The 19182-nt window shown below is 62.7% G+C and overlaps 2 protein-coding genes across 2 annotated transcripts; both read left to right on the top strand.

Moving 5' to 3' along the window:
• Positions 1-5: 5 nt before the first annotated feature.
• Positions 6-15811, top strand: Scamp4 (secretory carrier membrane protein 4). The gene is made up of 7 exons (XM_026414730.2): positions 6-75; positions 8337-8386; positions 9674-9802; positions 10154-10310; positions 11749-11850; positions 12720-12837; positions 14195-15811. The coding sequence occupies exons 2-7, from the start codon at positions 8380-8382 to the stop codon at positions 14372-14374; spliced, it is 693 nt and encodes a 230-aa protein (XP_026270515.1). The 5' UTR covers positions 6-75; positions 8337-8379; the 3' UTR covers positions 14375-15811.
• On the top strand, positions 15-7159 carry Adat3 (adenosine deaminase tRNA specific 3). The gene is made up of 2 exons (XM_026414729.2): positions 15-75; positions 5808-7159. The coding sequence occupies exon 2, from the start codon at positions 5820-5822 to the stop codon at positions 6873-6875; it is 1056 nt and encodes a 351-aa protein (XP_026270514.1). The 5' UTR covers positions 15-75; positions 5808-5819; the 3' UTR covers positions 6876-7159.
• Positions 15812-19182: the final 3371 nt, after the last annotated feature.

The following is a 19182-nucleotide window of genomic DNA, read 5'->3' as shown; positions in this document are numbered from 1 at the left end:
AGGCTCCGCGCTCAGGGCGGAGCCAGCCGGTTGCTAGGACTTGGCGAAGCCCAGCGCTCGCGAGGTCTCCTTTAGGTGAGCAGCGGTCCGAGGACTCGAGTTTTCCCGGCCCAGGTTCCCACGGAGGGGGAACAGGCGCGGCGGCGGGGATCTGGGCGGTGGGCAGCCGTATGGCGGATGAGGGCGTGGGCCCGTCCAGCTTGCGCACGTCTCGGACGGGCGGGTGGGCGTGCGCGTGCGTGGGGTGCGAACAGGCCACTCAAGTACGCGTGCGCGCAGGGTCGGAAGCCCCCACCCAAGACCCGTTGCCTTTGTGCGCTTGCGCGCGCCCCTCTACCGGTTCTGGAGACCCGGTGCGTCCCAGCTGTTTCCGGTGCTGCCAACCGTGGGTCATCACAGCCAGTCCCCTGCTCCTGGGCCGTTTGTTTACCTACTTCCCGCCCTCTAGTGCCCCTCCCTATCTCGACGTTGCCTGCAGACAAGCGTACCTCCAGACCGTTTTATTTGTCTTGTTTTATTGTTTTAGATGTGGACGGACATTTAATTATATGCGGGGTGCTGAGACTCGAACCCAGTGGCTCACACATGCTAGGCGAGTGCTCTACCTCTGAGCCCCAGCCCAGCCTCACTTTTTTATTTTGAGACAGGGTCTCTCTAAGTTGCTGAGGCTGGCCTCGAACAAGCAATTCCCCTGCCTCAGCCTCCCGATTTGCTGGATCCCAGCCACCACGTCCGGCCCACCTCAGTCTTTTTATACATCCTGGGAATTGACATCACCGCTGTTACTGGAAATGTGGATTTTCAGGGATCCCCTCCGCTGCTGTGCCTGTCCTCCAGGCGTGGGCCCCTGCTGCGCCCTCCTGGATCCCTCTTGAGGTGGTCATGCCACCTGCCCCTCTGTGGGGTTCCTTTCTGGTGTGTCTTTGTGTCCCAGGACAGTGCTGGGTCTACTGTCTGCTGCTGATCCCCTGCCCAACAGTGACTGGATGCCGATTTCACAGGGATGGGAGCTGAGCTTGAGGGGTTAGTGCTGGTGGTGGAGGTCTCCTGGCCTGACAGGCTGGGCCCAGGCTCTGACTCCTTCCTCATCTGGAGGTAGGACAAGGCCTCCCAGCCTAGGACTTCCTGGGGTTCACCATGCACACTTACTCACCCCAAGAAGCGTTGCCATCTCTCCATAGAGCCAGACCAGATGGGGCCTGATTGTCCTCTCCTGCTGGACCTGTTGCCCGCCTAGGCTTGGTGTTGTGAGAGGAGAGACAGAGGCCCCAAGAAATGGCTAGTGTCCTCATCTGCTGAGGGGTCCCAGTTCCTGGTTCCCTGCAGCCTGGGGCCGGTGAGGAAGGAGCTGTCTTGCTTTGGAGCCAGCATGCCCCAGCCCTGTACTGCTGTCAGCCAGCCACGAGGGGCAATGAAGCAGGAAGCGTAGAGGGGCCCTGCCCGTGGTCTGTGGCTGCCCTCCCTGGAGCTGGGCCTGTGTGGCGCTGTGGCTGTGGCCTTGTGTTGCCTGCTTTGTATTGTCAGACAGAGGTTGTAGTCTTGGGGACAGATGAGGCTGTGTTTGTCTTCTGCCCTGGAGACAGTGGACCTTTTGTGGCCTAGGCAGTCTGTTTGGGCCACAGAATTAGGATCCAGATGGCTGCTGTGAACCTTCTGTGGGTGCTGCCTGGCTTGGGGCCTCAGGTGGCAGCAGTTACGGTGGCACCACACCTGCCAGGAACCACTACCACTTTCCTGTCTCCTGTTCCCACTAGCACCTCTGCAGAGCGCAGGAACAGCTGTTCACATCAGAAGGCCTCAGCATGGGCTGGGGCCAAGGTGCAGGCCTGTCATCACAGCGACTTGGGAGGCTGAGGCAGGAGGATACAATTTCAAGGCCAGCCTCAGCAACTTAGCAAGACCCCATCTCAAAATAAAAATGCAAAGGGGAGCTGGGAGTGTGTGTGGCTCCGTGGTGGAGCCCTTTCCTAGCACATGTGAGGCCCTGGATTCCATCCTCAGCACCACATAAAGATAAATAAAAGGTGTTGTGTACATGTACAACTAAAAGCAATAAATAAAATGAAAAGGGCCAGGATGTGGCTCAGTGGTGGAACACCCCTGGGTTTAACCCCAGTAGTTAAAAAAACAAAGGCAGGCCCAGTGTGCCCTGCAAAGTGACTCCTGATGCTGGAGTCTGCCACCCGGGACTCCTGGCCACTGAGGTGGGAGCCAGGCAGCCTGTCTGGACTGATGACTGACCGCCTCTCAGCGGTGGTGTGGTGGGGCCCGCCAAGACACTAGCAGGGCCGTGGAGTCTGGGCAAGTGTGTTTGAGACAATCCAGAGTCATTTTACCACTGTCTGTGCACATCCCTCATGTCTGCTGAGGCCCCTCTTCCAGGAACAAGACGAGCACACAGGTGACGTGAAGTTGGTGGCGTTTTCCCTTGTGCGACGGCCAGGCCAGGCCTGTGCATGCCCGGGAGAGCACCTACCACCGAGCCACACCCCAGCACACACGCCAAGTTTTTTAGAAGCCACGTTTTAAAAAAGTAAAACAAGGGCTGGGCTGGAGCTCAGCTGTAGAGCACTTGCCTGGCACGGGGGAGGCACTGGGTTGCATCCTAAGCACTGCAGACAAATAAATGAATAAAATAGAAGCCCATCAACAACTAAAAAATACATATTTAAAAAAAATGTAAAACAGAAAGGGTTTAAACTCATCTTCACAGTATGCTTTTTTCCCCTTGTATTACTGGCACTGAACCTAGGTCGGGGTGCTTTACCACTGAGCCACATTCCCAGTCCTTTTTTTACTTTTTATTTTGAGGCAGGGTCTCACTAAGTTGCTCAGGGTGCCCTCAAACTGTGATCCTCCTGCCTCAGCCTCTGGAGTCACTGGGATGGCAGGCATGGCCCTTGAAGGCCTGGCCAGCTAATGGTATGCACTATTTAACAGAAGACTTGCAAAGCATTGTTATTTAAACGTGTGACTGATACATAGAAACAGTTAACAAGAACGTTCATTTTCTTCCTTTCAGATCAAGTGTCTGAAATCCACTGTGGGCTCAGGGGTACGGCCACTGGGTCCTGGAGGACAGCTCGGGGTTCCCTTCTGCGGGTTCACTTCCTGGGCGCTCTTGGCCAGCCCTTCCTCTCTGGGCCACGGTGACGCCGCACCTCCATCTCGGTGTCTGACCACTGTACCAGTCCCAAGCACAGGCAGGGAAGTATCTCAGTCGCTGTGCCTCTCGGGCTTCTGGGCATGATCTGGGGCAGTGTTTTCATTTATGTTTTGAGATGGCGTCTGGCTGTGTTACCCAGGATGGCCTTAACCTCCTTAGCTCAAGCCCTCCTCCCGCTCAGCCCCCTACTAGGTGGGACTGCAGACACGGGCACCATACCTGGCTTGGGCACTGCTGCTGTCACACGGACAGCCTGTGTTTCAGGGTCCCAAGACCACCCTAGACATGATTTGCTGGGAGGACCCCTATTGCATAGGCAGTCAAGAACCAAGGTCCCCTCTGGTCAGGGAGGGTGGGCAGCCCCGGCAGCCCAAGTCCCCGACCCTGCTGCCAACCTTCTAAGGATGTGGCCGCAGGCCTGCCTTATGGGCTGTGCCCTGCTGAGCACAGGGCGTCTGTGTGGCCGTGAGCTGGCCTGCGTCATGGGCACCTCTGTTCCAGGTCCTGCCTCCCTGGAGTCAGGCCAAGACCCTTGGGTGTGTTTTGAGGGAGCCTCGGTGCCAGGCTGGGTCACCTTTGTTTGGGGGAAGACCTGGCCCTGGGGACATGGGGAGGAGCACCTGGCCCGGCAAGCTGGTGGCTTCAAGGTGTCATGCTGGGCCCATGCCAAAGTCTGGGAGCCAGAGTGCCTTAGCCATGTTCCCTGTGCAGAGTCCCAGGGGGCTGTCGCAGGCTCTCTGTCCCTGCACTGCCTCCCCTGCCCTGGCTGTCTGGCCCCAGAGACTGTGGGCCAGGAACTAGGGCCCCAGCCAGCCCTGCTGCTCCCAGACACACTTTAAGGCTGTGCACTGTGGGGTGACAGCAATGGAGATGCTGGTGACAGCAGGTCAAGCTTTGTAAGAAAGCACAAGCCAGGCACAGTGGCCATGCCTGTCATCCCAGCAACTAGGAGGCTGAGGCAAAAGGATCTCATGTTCAAAGCCAGTCTCAGCAACTTCGTGAGGCCCTAAGACCTTGTCTCTAAATTAAAAAAAAAAAAAATGGGGGGATGTTGGATTGTGGCCTAGTGGTAAGATGCCCCTGGGTTCAATCTGCAGCCCGAAAACAAGTGTGGTGTGTGTGGTCAAGGAGGAAAGCCAGGCTGGCCGCGGCTCAGGGGTGGGCACTCGCCTAGCACGTGGGAGGCCCTGCGTTCCATCCTCAGCACCGCAAAAGATAAATAAATAAGTAAATAAAGGTGTTGTGTCCAACTACAACTAAAAATAAATATTAAAAAAGGCAGAAAGCCGGGCGCGGTGGCATATGCTGTCCCTGTGGTCCCAGTGACTCGGGAGCCTGAAGAAGGGGGGTCACGAGTTCAAAGCCAGCCTCAGCAATGTCGAGGCGCTCAGCAACTCAGTGAGACCCTGTCTGTAGAGGGGCTGGAGCTGTGGCTCAGTGGCAGAGCGCTTGCCTGGCATGCGTAAGGACTGGGTTCAGTCCTCAGCATCGTATGAAAAAAATAAAGCAAAGATATTTAAAAAAACATTACAGAATAGGATGGGCATGTGGCTCGGTGGTCAAGCGCCCCGAGTTCAATCCTCAGGACCCAAAAGAAAAAAGAAGAACGCCCTTGGCACCGCATCCTGTGGCCCAGGGGAGGGTCAGGGTGGAGCAGTGGGCCAGCTCCCGTCGGCCCACCTGGGCGTGAGCCCACCTCCTCCCTGGCCTGACTCACGCAGCCCCATGTCCTGCAGGGCTTCTGCTGGACCTGGCAAGGGGTGGGGAGCCTGGGACCAGGTCCCTTTTGAAGCCAGTGTCCACCTGGCTGCAGGGCTGTGGTCAGAGCGTGGGAAGCCTGTACCCGTTGCAGGAGGGCTCGTCTGGACACAGGTCTCGGGGCCTTTCTTCCTGCAGCCCGCTGGGCCAGGCTGGCAGCCCTGTCCCAGGCAGGCTAGAGGCAGAAGCTCCCTGCTGACCCTGGGCTCTGCCCTCTCCCTGGAGGGTTCTGCCACCACGTGGGAGACTGTCCCACAGTCAGCAGGTTCAGTGACGCTCACCTACCAGCCTCCTCTTGTGGTCAGGAGCCTGGACCAGGCCGGAGTCCAGGGGTCCGCCAGGGCTGCGTGCTCACCTGGAGGCTGGCTGGGGAAGGGCGGCCCTGACACTCTGGCAGAATCCCGTTCTTGGCCTGGGACTGAGGTCTCTGAAGCCTGCTGGCTGTCCCGGGCACCTGTTCCTGGCACGCGAACCCTCCATCCTGAAGGCCCCACCTGTCGGCTGCTCAGGCTTCTGACCTCTGACTCTTCAGACCCTGATGGCAGATTCGTGGCTGCCTAGGGTGTGTGTGTGTGGCAGGGCAGTGACTTGCCATGGATCGAGCACTGCTCCAGGGTCTCAAGCGCTGAACGGTGCCCCTGACGGGGTACCCTTGACTGTCCACTTCACGTCCTGTCGCTGGAGAGCCAGAGGCAGGTTGGCCTCTGTAGCCCGGGAGGTGGTGGGACGTGAGCATGCGCCACGTGACGCCCTGACCTGGGCTGGATCTCCACAGCCTCCAGAGGGCCCGCTCAGCCCTCGAGCCCACAGCCTCTCAGGAGGCCTCCTCGGCTCGCCCGGCGCCACCCTTGAGGATGATGCTCTGCTCCGGTCTCTCCCACAGTCGGCCTGCGGGATGGAGTCCGCGCCTGGCCTCACAGAGCAGCGTGGTCAGAAGGCAAGGAGCCCCGCGAGGGAGCCAGCGCCGTGGCAAGCGCTCCCGGTCCTGTCGGAGCAGCAGTCCAAGGACGTGGAGCTGGTGCTGGCCTATGCTGCGCCCATCCTCGACCAGCGCCAGACCTCACGCCTCCTCAGGGAGGTGTCGGCCATCCACCCACTGCCCGCCCACCCTCACCTCAAGCGGGTGCGGCGCAGCCCAGATGCCCACGGCCCCCATGCCCTGGAAATGCTGCTCTGCCTGGTGGGACCCGCCACTGGCTCGTGCTCTCTGGCCGAGCTCCTCCCCAGGCCAGCTGTGGACCCCCAGGGACTGGGACAGCCCTTCCTGGTGCCTGTGCCTGCCTGGCCTCCCCTGACCCGGGGCCAGTTTGAAGAGGCTCAAGCCCACTGGCCCATATCCTTCCACGAGGACAAGCAGGTGACCAGCGCCCTGGCCGGGCAGCTCTTTTCAGCCCAGGAGCGGGCAGTGATGCAGAGCCACATGGAGCGGGCCGTGCAAGTGGCCCAGCAGGCAGCAGCCCGAGGCTTGAGGGCCGTGGGAGCCGTCGTGGTGGACCCGGTCTCGGGCCACGTGCTGGCCACGGGCCATGACTGCAGCTGTGCCGGCAGCCCCCTGCTGCATGCCGTCATGGTGTGTGTGGACCTGGTGGCCCAAGGCCAGGGCCGGGGCACCCGCAGCTTCAGGCGCCACCCAGCCTGCTCCTTCGTCCCAGCTGCAGCCCAGTGTGTGCGGGTAGGCGCCGTGCGTAAGCTGGAGGAGGCTGAGGCCGAGGACGGCCTGCCCTATGTGTGCACCGGCTATGACCTCTATGTCACCCGTGAGCCCTGTGTGATGTGCGCCATGGCCCTGGTGCACTCCCGCATCCAGCGGGTCTTCTACGGGGCACCCTCGCCTGACGGTGCCCTGGGCACACGCTTCCGCATCCACACCCAGCCAGGCCTCAACCACCGCTTCCAGGTCTTCCGCGGGGTGCTCGAGGACCAGTGTCGCTGCCTAGACCCCGACACCTAGGCCCGGTGTCTTCCTGTTTCTGGAAGGTTCTCTGCTCCTGCCCAGTCTTGGCCACATTGGAGACTGAGGGTCCTCCCCTCCACGGCCGCCCTTCAATCTGTGCTAAGGATGCTTACCGCCTGCCTTGGCCCATGCCCCAGGGCCAGGGCTTGTTGCTGGGTGGCTGACGGGCAGTCCGGGCTCGCTCTGCTTAGAGCGAGCCGGGGAGGGTCCTCTCTGGGCCTGCATGGCTGTTACCGTCTCTGTGGTTGTGTCAGAAACAGCGTTCATGTCTGCAAATAAACTATCCAGAACCAAGCTGCTACCTGCTTAGAGCACCCGTGTGGCCGCCGGGGAGGGAGCCTGGGGCCAGGTGGGACTGGACACGGTCTGCATGTCAGGCTTGGGACCTCGAAGGGAGGGCCTCTACCTAGTGATCCAGGGGCTCGGACGTGTTTCCCACGGCAGGGGAGGCCCCAGGTGGCACCTCTCTGGCCTCTGGAAGTCTTTAGCAGTGTCTGAGCACTGACCAGGTCAGGGTCAGCTTGCCTGAAGGCTTCTCCTGGGCTGTCCCACTCACTGAATGTCATGGGTGGTGAGGAGGACCCCACAAGGGCCAGGGCGTGTGTCCCGCCTGGGGCGGGTGGGCTCTGCTGAAGTTAGGGTCTCTCCAGCAACGTGCCTTGCCTGACCCAAGACATGCCTGTCCTGGAGGACCCAGCCCTTGGGAGCAGGCAGGGAGCCCTGGCCGTGAGCCCCCTGACCTCCAGGAGGGGGGCGCCAAGCTGGGCTGGGCCAGAGCAGAGGTGAGTCCCGAGGAGGAGCCAGTGCAGGCCCTGCTGGAGGTGGCCCTGCTGCTGTGCCAGGCGGGGGGTCAGGATGGAGGACTTGGCTGGGCAGCACAGGAGGCCCATTCCTGGATTGCTCCTGCCGTGGCGCTGCCCGCCCGCTCCTTGGTGGGCCACATACAGCATGGCGCGTGGGCCTGGCCTGTTCCTCCGAGGCCCGAGAGCTGGCCAGACCCTCTCAGTCGTGCCAGCTGGTGGCTGCCTGGGTCAGGGCTGTTCTGTGACTCGAGCCTGGGTGCCCCTGGGGTTGGATGGGGTCCTCCTTGTGAGGCTCACAGGGAGAACTGTGGCCTCTGGTCACACAGCAGTGAGCCTGGACAGTCCTGGGGGCGGCCGAGGTGGTTAGAGCCATCTAAGGGGGAGGCAGGAAGGGTGGCGGGCTGGTGGGGAGAGACGGGGGTGCCCTGGGGCTGAGGGTGGAGGGGGCAGCCCTGCCCTTCCCCTCCAGGTGCTCAGCTGCGCCCAGGGAAGTGGTGACTGGCAACCCCACATCTGGCCAGTGGCGCCTGCTGAGCCAGAATCCCAGCTGAACTGGCCTTGCGGGCAGGAGCGTAGGACAGTGGGCACCCCTTCCTGGGTGGCCCTGGGCCTGCAGCTGGGCATGGGATGGCTCTGACGTCCTGTGTCCTTTCAGGTGGCTGCAGGATTCAGCCCTCGCCGGGCCAGCCAGAGCAGAAATGTCAGGTGAGTACCCAGGAAGTGTCCCTCGGCAGAAGGGACCCCAGCAGCTCTCACATGCGCCCCAGCCCCACCCTGTTATCCTGGGGTCCACTCTCTGAACCCTCTGCCCGGGGACACCTTGGGCCACTCCTGTGTCCTCTGGCTTGGAAAGAGGAGGGTGCCAGGCTCTCTGCGGCTGCCTCGCGCCTCCTGCGCTCTGCACCTCCCCAGGGTTCTGCCCTGGCTGTGCCTGCTGCCTGCCCCTCTCCCTGAGTCCACGGCTCTCCTCAGGCCGCAGCGCTGAGGTCCGGCCCCTGTGGCACTTGCCCTCTTGCCTCTGCGGGCTCACAGCTCCACAGCAGCCTCCCGCATGGGAGCCCCTGAGACTGGGCCTCCTCCTCTGGTCTGCTTCTCGCCTCTCGGCCCTCAGGGTGCCTCCTGAGAGGAAGCCTGGAGCCTGTGGGTGCAGCTGCCCGCCCACCTGCCATGTGCGAGTCATGCCCAGAGGTTCTGCCCGCCTGGCCCTGGGGCTGCTGTGGGCCTCGGTTGGAATAGATCTGTGCAGGTGACCCTGAAGGTGAGGTCACACTGGTGTAGGTGGGCCTCGTCCAGTGACTGGGTCCCTGAAAAAAGGGAAATTGGGACAGACGCAGGAAGACGGCTGTGTGAGGTAGGACAGGTGACATGCCCAAAAGCCCAGGGACAGGAAGGGCCCTCTCTGGAGCCTGTGCGGGGAGGTGGCCCTGCCCAGCCCCGGACCTGGGATTCCAGCCTCCGGGACGGAGAGGTGAATGCCAGCGGCCTGAAGTCACAGAAGCCTGAGGAGGCGACCTCCCAGGCATGGTCTGTGTTGGCATGGTGGGGGACACCCCTGCTGAGTGCCCCCCGGCACGTGGGAGGCTCCGTCCTCGGCACCACAGTAAGATCAGCGAACCATGGAGGGGTGGTGTCCGCCTCCAGCAGAGACGCTGGGGAGAGAGATCCCACTAGAGCTCTGGTCGGGATAGGACGCGGGCCCCTGGCTTTACCCAGGTGCCGCACGCTGGTCTCGTGAGGCCCAGGGAGTCACCGTCCCCCTTCTCTGGCTCCTGAGGCCCACAGCCCTTGGCTCGGCCCCCTCCACCAGCCCAGGGCCAGCAGCGCAGCGTCTCCAGGCCCTCTGACTCTGGCCCTCCTGCCTCCTCAGAAGGACCCTGTGGTGACCTGGGTGACCCCAGCTCAGGGCCCTTCCGCAGTAGGCAGCAGGTGCTGGCCCCGAGGGCACAGCGCAGCCAGCCAGGCGGACGGTCACCCTGGGGCTTCTCCTTGCAGGGAAGGAGAACAACTTCCCGCCCCTGCCCAGGTTCCTGCCGCTCAAGCCCTGCTTCTACCAGGACGTCGCCAGCGAGATCCCCGCGGAGCACCAGGTGCTGGTGAAGAGGATCTTCCGGCTGTGGATGTGTGAGCCCTGGGCCCCACGGGCAGCGGGCGGCAGGACGTGGGGGCTCCGGGGGGGCCCAGGAGGCGGGGGCCTGCTGCATGCCTTCCCCGGTGACTGGTGGGCAGAGCCCGGCTTGGCCCGGGGAGTGAGTGGCTTGCAGGACGGCAGCCTGGCAGAAGCCCTTTGTCCACCCGGCCAGTCTCAGGGCCCTGGTGGCCCCTGTGGTTAACAGGGCCTACTCCCTGGGCCGGGCCTGGCCCAGTGTCCTGGGTTGCCCAGGTAGGGTGGTGCAGCGGGGGACTGGACAGCCCAGGCTGGCGGGGTCCTCTGTGGCGGGCCTTCTGCACCCCAGCCGGCCTCCCTCCCCACAGTCTACTGTGCCACCCTGGTGGTGAACCTCGTCGCCTGCCTGGCCTGGTGGATCGGCGGAGGCGCAGGCGCCAACTTCGGCCTGGCGCTGGTCTGGCTGCTGCTCTTCAGCCCCTGCAGCTACGTGTGCTGGTTCCGTCCGGCCTACAAGGCCTTCCGGTAGGTGCCCAGGCTTGCCGGGCTGTCTCCTCTCAGGGTCTCTGGACACCTCTGGTGCTGCTGTCTGGCTGCGCTGAAGGGTGGGTGGCTCAGATGCCCATGGGGGTGTCCTGGTCACCCTTGCTGTCCCTTCATGCAGAGGGAGCCTGGGCTCGTCTCCCGTCTAGCTTGGTCCTGAGGTTGGACCCCAGGGACAGCTTACCACTGAGTCACTCCCTGCCTTTTTTTTTTAGTTTTTTCTTAGTTGAGACGGACAGGATGCCTTCATTTTATTTATTTTTGTGGGTGCCGAGGGCTGAGCCCGGTGCCCGCACGGGCCAGGCAGCCGCTCCATCACTGAGCCACAACTGTAGCCCCTTTTGTCTTTTTTTTTTTAATCTGGAGAGAGGGCCTCACTAAGTTGCTGAGGCTGGCTTTGAACTTGCGATCCTCCTGCCTCGGCCTCCCCAGTTACTGGGATGACGGCCTGGCCGCCGTGCCCGGCTTCTCCAGGTGGACAGGCCGCAGTGTCGGGGCTGACAGGCTGCAGCCCGCAGGCCACGTCCAGCTGTTGCCGACTCACAATTGACGACCCCGGTGCTCCTTGCACCACCTGCGTGGTCTCCAGTGTGTTACTGGACACTGCAGATGCCCACCGGGTACCTCCAGAGCAAGCCCCAGCCCTCGCAGCCCTGCTCCTGCAGGTCCACGTCTCATCTCTGGCCTCCCCTGTCCTGGCCTCTCCTGTCACGGGGTCACACGTGTGGTCTGGTGTGTCTGGCTGTCCCTGAGCACTAGGTCCTCGGGTCTGAGCGTGCTGCAGGTGTGCATGGAGCATGTCGGGGTTCATCCTTCTGTGGGTGGACCCGGGGCGGCCTCCTCCGATGCCTAGGTGTGTCACTGCTGTAGACGCTGCCCTCAGCAGGCCCCCAGTGACTTGGGCACGTGTCATGCTTGCTCCTGGGTTCCCTCAGCCCTAGACTCAGGGCTTGAACAAGACAGGACAGCGCTCATCGCCGGGCTGACCCCCAGGGCCGCGGGGACCGCAGGAGCACAGCTGGGAGCAGGAAGGGGCGCGGAGCCTCCCTGCCCTCCCCAGATGCCCTCCCTTCTGCCTCACTGGACACAGCCCGGGCTGCGCAGGGTCCCCCGCACTGCGCGGAGTGCAGCAGCTTGTGCAGGGCGCGGAGGGCTTACCTGTCTCTTCCTAGCAAAGACCCAGGGCTGCGGTGCCCCTCAGAGATCGGCGGTCAGGGTGGTGTGGCCGGTGCGGCGCCCTTCCACGGAGCGTTTAGGCCTTGGTGGTCAGTGCCCAGGTGGAGCCCATGTAGTGATGCGTGAAAGTCCGTGAGCTGCCCAGTATCCCAGGACTCCGAAGCCCCTGCGCCCGCCCTGCTGGCCTCACCTTCCCGGTGGGAGCGCCGGGCCCAGTCACGGTCACCTCTTCTGTCCCCTCCAGAGCCGACAGCTCCTTTAACTTCATGGCCTTCTTCTTCCTCTTCGGAGCCCAGTTTGTCCTGACTGTCCTCCAGGCCGTTGGCTTCTCAGGATGGGGCGCGTGGTAAGCTGCTGGTGCCTGAGTGGGTGGGCACCGCCGGGCAGGCCTGAGCGGCACAGCGCACAGGGAGCAGGGGCCTGGCCGCGGGGCCCTGGCTCCACCTGTGGCCACCCCCGTCCCCGACGTGCCCTTCCTCCTCTGCAAGGTGGGCTCCTGGCTCCCAGGTCTCTGCAGGCTCCCTTCCCAGTGCCCACAGAGGCCCACTGGGGAAGCCCTGGCCCAGGTGGGACAGGAAGGACGTGCAGGGACACTGGAGGGAGAGGGGTGCAGGGCCAGCAGAGCAGGCTGTGGAGTGGACACAGACGAGTACCGCACTAGAAAGGGCCTCCGAGGGCCGAGCCCTCCTCTCTTCACCCCAGACTGGCCGGGTCGTCCCTCCTCCCTCCAGCTGTGCCCACCATCCTCCAAGACTGTCCAGGGCCAGGGTGGGAGGGGAGGGAGGGAGCGCAGGGGGAGGAGGGACGAGGAGGCTTCCCTCAGGGTCAGAGGCCCAGCTCGTGCTGGGCTTTTACAGGTGGTGGTGATTTTGTATCATTTGATTAATATAAAAAAGTTTAAAAAAAAAAAAAGGGAATAAAAAGGAGTAGAGCAGGAAGGAAGGAGCACTGAAGTCTTTCTCGATAGTACTCCTTGGCCCTCCACTAGGGCAGCTGACAGGCAGCACTCTCACTTCTCCCCTGCACTTGGAGCTCGCCATTGTGGTGCAGGACAAGGACCCCTGGCCTGTGCCCCTCAGGTGGTCAGTCACCTAGTAGTCCTCGAATGCCCAGTCTTCCAGTCACCATTTCTTATTGGTTAGTCAGAGCTCTTTGTATGTGAAGGACAGCAGGCCCTGGCCCAGTACTCATGCTGCAGCTCACTCTCCTCTGCAGTGGCTGGCTGGCAGCGATCAACTTCTTTCAGACCAGCATTGGGGCTGCCGTGGTCATGCTGCTTTCAGCCATCATGTTCTCCCTGTCTGCCGCCATGATGGCAGTTGCCATCATGAAGGTGAGTCCTTGGGGCCTGGGATGTGCAGCCCTTGCCCCTCCCTTCCCGTCACTAAAGTTGGGAAAGTTGGGGGAAACCAGGCAGGGCCTCCAGTCTCCTCCCAGGGAGTCCCAAGGGTGCACTTGGTCCCCACAACACACCTGTGGAAAGTCACTGGGAGCTCACAGAGACCCAGCGCCTGGGGTCCGTGGGGGACACGCAGCCCTCTGCCTGGCGCGTGCTGAGATCCCAGATCCAGAGGCGCCCAGGGGCTGAGCGGAAGCCACATTGTTGGCCCCACGGCTCAGGCCCAGGAGCCCCTCCTGTCACTGGGTGTGGAGGCCCCAGGGCCAGGTCTCCAGACGCCTGGCCAGCCTCATAGCCCCTCCTGAGCTCGGCCTCAGGCTGCAGGGCAGGCTCTGGGTCCTGAGACAGGCGCACAGACGGGCAGACCGCCCCCCAGGCCCAGCTGCAGGACGTCAAGATGGAGAAGCTGTTTTTCACTTACTGAGACCACCACCATCTCGGGAGGCGGGCAGCCCTGTGCAGTGGGGAGACCTGGGTCCTGGAGGGGGCGCAGCCGTGCCCAGAGCCCGGTGGAGGTCTGTGGCCGGATGTGGACGGGGGGTTCACGAGTGCCAGGCTTCACCAGCACACACCTGCCCCTGCCAAGACCTGCCCGTGGGGCAAGGCTGAAGGTGAGGGGCTTGCACCAGGCGGGGGCTGTGTGCCCAGGGCTCGAAGGAGGCCCCAGCCCTGCCCTGCAGAGCAGCCCTGTGAAGCCGCGAGGCCCCGCCCTGCTGCCCTGCCCCTCCAGTCTCCACTGACTGTAATCAGGCCGCTGGCCAGCCCCATGAGGGCAGGGCCAGGTAGAGAGGTGGATGTTGAGCATGCATCAGGCCCCAGTTCTGTCCCCAGCACCAAAATAAAACGTAAGCACGGCCTACTTGACACCAGCAGTGGGGGCTACCGCCCCAGCCTGGCCCCGCCCATGACCGCCTGAGGACCCCTTCCTGTGCCGGCTGCCGCAGCCCTCTTTCTTGCGTTGTGCAGGTGGGCAGTCGGCACAGCTGCCCCGTCCACTGGCGTCCACTCGGGCCTCATCCCCCTCCCTGGGGTAAAGCATGCATTCCTCCTGCGTGGCCGCTGGGGTGCTGCCGAGGCCGAGTGCACCTGTGGGCGGAGGGCAGCCCCCTGCAGGCCTATGCTGACCATCGCTCTGGGGTCCCAGTGGCCAGGGACGTGGTGAAGGAGCCAGGGTGGCTGTGTTCCCAGGCTGTTGGCAGACACCCACAGGAAGAAGGCGCCTGCCTGGCACGGGCAGTCCCTGCGCGGGCACAGACCCACTGGCTCCTGCCTGGTTCCTCTGACCCTGTAGGTGCACAGAATCTACCGTGGGACTGGTGGAAACTTCCAGAAGGCACAGACGGAGTGGAGCACCGGTGCCTGGCGGAACCCCCCTTCCCGGGAGGCCCAGTACAACAACTTCTCGGGGAACAGCCTGCCCGAGTACCCCACTGTGCCCAACTACCCGGCCAGTGGCAGCCAGTGGCCTTAGAGGGAGCCGCTGGCCAAGCTGCTGCCGGCCTTCTCTGCCACTCCCACTCCTGTTGCCCTCGGGTCCCCATGGCCCTCCCCAGCCAGGGCCTGTGGACCCCATGTTCCTCTTGCCCCAACAGCAGGGCTCCTGGCCAGCCCTGCCTGGCGGCTCTCTGGCCTCTGCTGTCCAGCAGGGCGTCTCTTGTTCCTGAGAACACGTGGCCACTCAGCACCCACTGTGGCAGACACAGCCTCTGTCTCCAGGCCACAGAGGGCCCAGCTGAGGGGCCCCAGGGGGACAGTGGCAGCAGGCTGGTGCCCACCGTCCATCCAGAGTTGCTGACACAGTGTCCTCGCTCTTGGCTCCTTATGGCTTCTTTGGTGCCAACCAGGAAGAGGCCTTGCAGGGACCAGGTCCCCGCGGGTGGCAGAGGTTTGGTGCATGTTCGGCCCTCTGTGTCTTTGTCATCCTCCTACGTCCCTGCTCTCCTGCAGCCAGTGACTCATGGGAGCAGCCCACAGGGATGGCCAGAGGCAGAACCCACCTCCCCAGTGACCTGCACTGCCCGTCTACCCATGCAGCAGTCCTCCCCATGCGTCTTGCCGGACAGGGCCTCTGGAGCTGCACTGTGGCTGTGGCAGTCCCTCCCCTCCTGGGCTAGCCCAGCCTGCACCTGCGTCCCAGGGTGTGGCCCCCCAGAGCAGGGCAGCCAGGGGGCCCTGCCTCCTGCTCAGGAGCCCAGAGGACCCTGGGGGACATTGGGCAGGCAGAGGCGGAGCCCCAGGATGGCCCCCCCAGGGCCAAGCTGTGCCTTACAGAGGACTTGTCCCTCCACTCCTGCCCTCCGGGGCGCTGTGTCCTTGGAGGAGCCGGGTGCACCCTGGGCTGGGCTCAGTGGTGGAGCGCGCCGAGCACAGGAGGCCCTAGTTCCATCCTCAGTTCACGTTAAAAGAATTGATATAATAAAGGTATCGTGTCTACCCACACTACAGAATTATTAAACAAAAAGGGCCAAAGTGTCTCACGGACATGTCTGTGTCCCCTTTGGTGACATCTGGGCATAAAATCTTCCCTTTGGTGGCCTTTCTGTGCTGCTGGCCAAGACTTCATGGTGCCCAGCTGCCACCCCTTGCAGGGCAGGCCCTTCCCAGCACACTGGGGGTCACCGGCTCTGGCCAGGACCACTCAGGCCAGGCACCCACGTTCTCCACCCCAGAGCAGAGGGGAAGGCAGCCTGGTGCCATGCAGGCCCAGGGCCCCCAGAGCCCCACGGCCCCGGCCAGCCTCTTGCCCGCAGAAGCCTGCCCTGCCTGTGACTGTCCCCCTGGGTGGCAAAGCAGTGCAGCCACCATGGGGAAGAGCCTCGAACTGCCAGTAGCACCTGCCCCACCCGCCAGCCCTGCACCCTCAAGACTGGTGTTTTTTGTTAGGTGAAAATATTCTGGAAATAAATCCTTTTTTTTGCATCAGACTGAGCAAGGGACTGTTTGTGGTGTGTGACACATGTGTGTGTGTCCCTAGGTCTCCTGTCCACCAATGGGTCCCAGAGCATGTGGCCAGCGTGGCCCGTGTCCAGTCCTCAAGGTGGCTCTACCATGCCCACTTCCCTGACGGGCATTCTGCCTGGCAGCAGAGCCGAGCCTCCAGGGTGCAGGGCCTCGCCGTCCCTCCACAGCCTCGCGCTGCCTCCTCTTTGTGCTCAGCGTGTTTTGTTTGGGAGGCATCTTCGCGTGTGTGTGCCTGTGTCAGGAGTTACGGGTGCCGCTGAGCACACAGGCGGGCCCCTCCCAGCCTCTGCCTGACACCCAGACCTCCTGCCTGTCCTCCCACCCGTTTCCCCTGCACCGTTGCCCCGCCACTTGGTACTAGGGGCACCTTGGGCTCCCAGAGCTTGCCCCAGCACGTGGCCCAAACTGCCCTGGCCATGCCTCCCCGACCCCTCGGGAGCGCATCCCGACCACAGACCAGAGCCCCATGAAACCCCCATCACACTCCCCGAGATTGTCCTTCTCCAGTCATTCCCGAGTGTCCTCTGCCCATCTTCCCCTCCATCCATCTTCCTGGGAGACTCCAGATGGCTGTCTGCCAGCCCCTGCCAAATAGCCTTGGCAGACAATGGAACAATGGAAGTGGGGTCACTGGGGGTCCCACTGTGGACCGAGAACCCAGGCAGGACACAGGCTTCCCTCTGAGGGCCCTGTCCCTTTGGGTCCCAGGATGGTCAAGAGAATGAGGAAACCATGATGGAAAGACAAGAGCCTGGCTGCCCTGGGGATCCCTGGTGGCCACTGCCCCGGTAGGAGTCCGCAGGCCAGGTGACAGTCTTGTTGTACTGGTCCTGGTCCCTCTCTGTACATCCCCGTGCACAAGTGCCTGTGTGGACAATGCCCTGCCTTCTGGCTTCCAGTTGTGTGCGTGGAAGGGCCTGGCCCTGGGAACTATGGTGGGCCCCTCTAGAGGCCCTGTCTCTGCGGGCCCCCGTCTGCAGTCTGTGCCCACCCTGTGCTGCCCTTGGCCCCGGGAGCTTGGTCCTTCCATGCCGAGGGCCTTCTCCCTCCCTTCCTTCCTTCCTGGCACCCAGGGCCTGGAACAGGGCAGGCGGGCACTCTGCCGCAAGCTGCCCGCAGCCTGGTCAGCCTGCCTCTGCTGCTGGTTGCTGAGCAGCACAGACTGCACAAGCTTCAAAGGAAGGAGGCTTATTTCGGCTCATGGTTCTGGAGGCCCCCAGTGAAGGGCCCACATTGGGTGCCCACCATTGGGTGCCGGCCAATTGCTGGCAGGGTCCCAGGGTGGCACGGGCCATTGTGTGTCCAGAGGCAGCAGCACATGCGTGCATTGTTGGTCTTTTTATTTATTTACTTATTTTCAGTTGTAGGTGGACACAACACCTTTATTTTATTAACTTTATGTGGTGCTGAGGATGGAACCCAGGGCCTCGCACGTGCTGGGCGAGCGCGCTACCGCTGAGCCACCACCCAGCGCTTGGCCCCTGTCTTTTGTCCAGTGCTGGGGATGGAACGCTGTCTCCAGCACAGAAACGGTGTCTTTGATGGGAGGAGAGGCAGAGTCTGTGGCCACCACGGATTTGAAGGACTGACTTTTCCTTCATGTCCCCTTGCTGGTGACCTGTGGCCATCCCTTGCCTGGGCCTAGGTGCCAGGTTAGCACCACCAGGCTCACACAGAGCTGGCCTCGGGGTGGGTGTCGGGGCAGGAGACACCTGGGGAACAGGCCCGTCATCTTCCCTGTGTTCTGAGCACCTTGTCCACTGTGGGCTTCCCTCCACAGCTGGTCTCAGTGACAGGAGACACAGGGAGACCTCGTCACTTTTCGGATTCCTCAGCACCAATGTGCCAGGTCACCGGGGCAACAGCCAAGGACACATCACAGAAAAAGCCACCTCCCAGCGGGCTCCAGCATCAGCCAGGACACCGCTGCTCCGGGAAGCAGCCAGCCCCCGAGCAGCCCGTGCCTGAGCCGGGCGAGGCTGGCAGAGCCGCAGTCGCGGGCTTCACCCAGCACAGTCCATCTCACACGGGTTCACCAGACCACCAGCTCGCCCACACAGGCTGAGGGCACACCGGCAGCCAGCTCTGTGCTGCCGTGACAAAACCCCAGCCCAGGGTGACCACGAGGGAAGGGTTACTTCACTCACGGTTCTGGCAGTTCAAGGCCAAGATCAGGCGGCCCTGTGTGTGGGAGTGAGGTCAGGCACCATGGTGGGAACCCGTGCTGGAGAGAGTAGTCCCAGGACCACCTGGTAGCACATGGACCTTCGGCCCCAGGCCACACCAGACACACATGCATTTACCCAGAGGGCACAGCGGAGAGGCACCTGTCCTCTGGATGCCCTGCCTACAGGAAAGGCAGGCCAAGTGGCCCCCGCCCGGCTCCTGGGCCCAGCTCTGGAGGGCTTGCCTCACATGGGGTGGTGTGCGGGGTGGAAGAGCAGGCCTGCTCCTCTCGGGTGCCCTCCAGACACTGGAGCTGGGCCGGCAGCCTCGTCTCCGGGGGTGCCTGCTGCCTCCAGCCCGGTGCTCGGCCCACCAGGACTGCAGCTTGCATGGCCAAGGAGCAGGGAACAGCTGGAGTGGGCACACCGAGGGGAGCTCAGAACTGGTGTCCAGTGGGCTGGAGGGTCGGGGACACCAGTTCAGGTCAGCCAGGGACTCTGCTTCCTCCTCCTGGGCATGGCCAGCCCCTTTGGATGGCTTCCTGTGAGCAGGTCCATCTGGCAGGCCAGGCCAGGCCTACTCTGTCTTTGAGTGGACATGGCTGAGGCCTGCGCACCTGGCGAAGGGTGACAAGGGCAGAGGCTCCCTGCCTCTTTTTGCCCTTCTGGGAGTGCACTCGGCCCTTTGTCCCTGGAGCGGCTTCAGGAAAACACCATGTCCTGAGTGTCAACCTTGGGCGTGAGTCACTTACTCCTGCCGTCCACTGCTCCCAACCTGATCCAGACCGTGAGGTGCTGACTAGGTCTGCTCATCCTCTCAGAGGATGTCTGCGTGGGGGGTGGCGAGACGGGCCCCTGGCCACTTGAGCTGGGAAAGCCCTCTGTATGCCCAGGTGCCAGCAGCAGTGACCTGCTCAGCCTTCCCTCTTGGCTGGCAATGGCAGGCCACCAGCACAAGCTTCCACAGGGCACCCTCCCCCCTCCCAGGGAGCTCCCTCCTGACCTCCAGCTCCTGGGGTCCAGGCAGCCTTGGGATTGTGGCTGCACCCACCCACCCCTGACTGTATCCAAGTGACCCCTCTATGTGTCTTCTTTCAAGAACACCCATTGTTGGATTCAGGACACTGGAATTTTATTTTATTTATATTTATTT

Source organism: Urocitellus parryii, chromosome 3 (assembly GCF_045843805.1).
Source record: "Urocitellus parryii isolate mUroPar1 chromosome 3, mUroPar1.hap1, whole genome shotgun sequence".
Taxonomy (NCBI): domain Eukaryota; kingdom Metazoa; phylum Chordata; class Mammalia; order Rodentia; family Sciuridae; genus Urocitellus; species Urocitellus parryii.
This window is presented reverse-complemented; position numbering and strand designations above follow the sequence as displayed.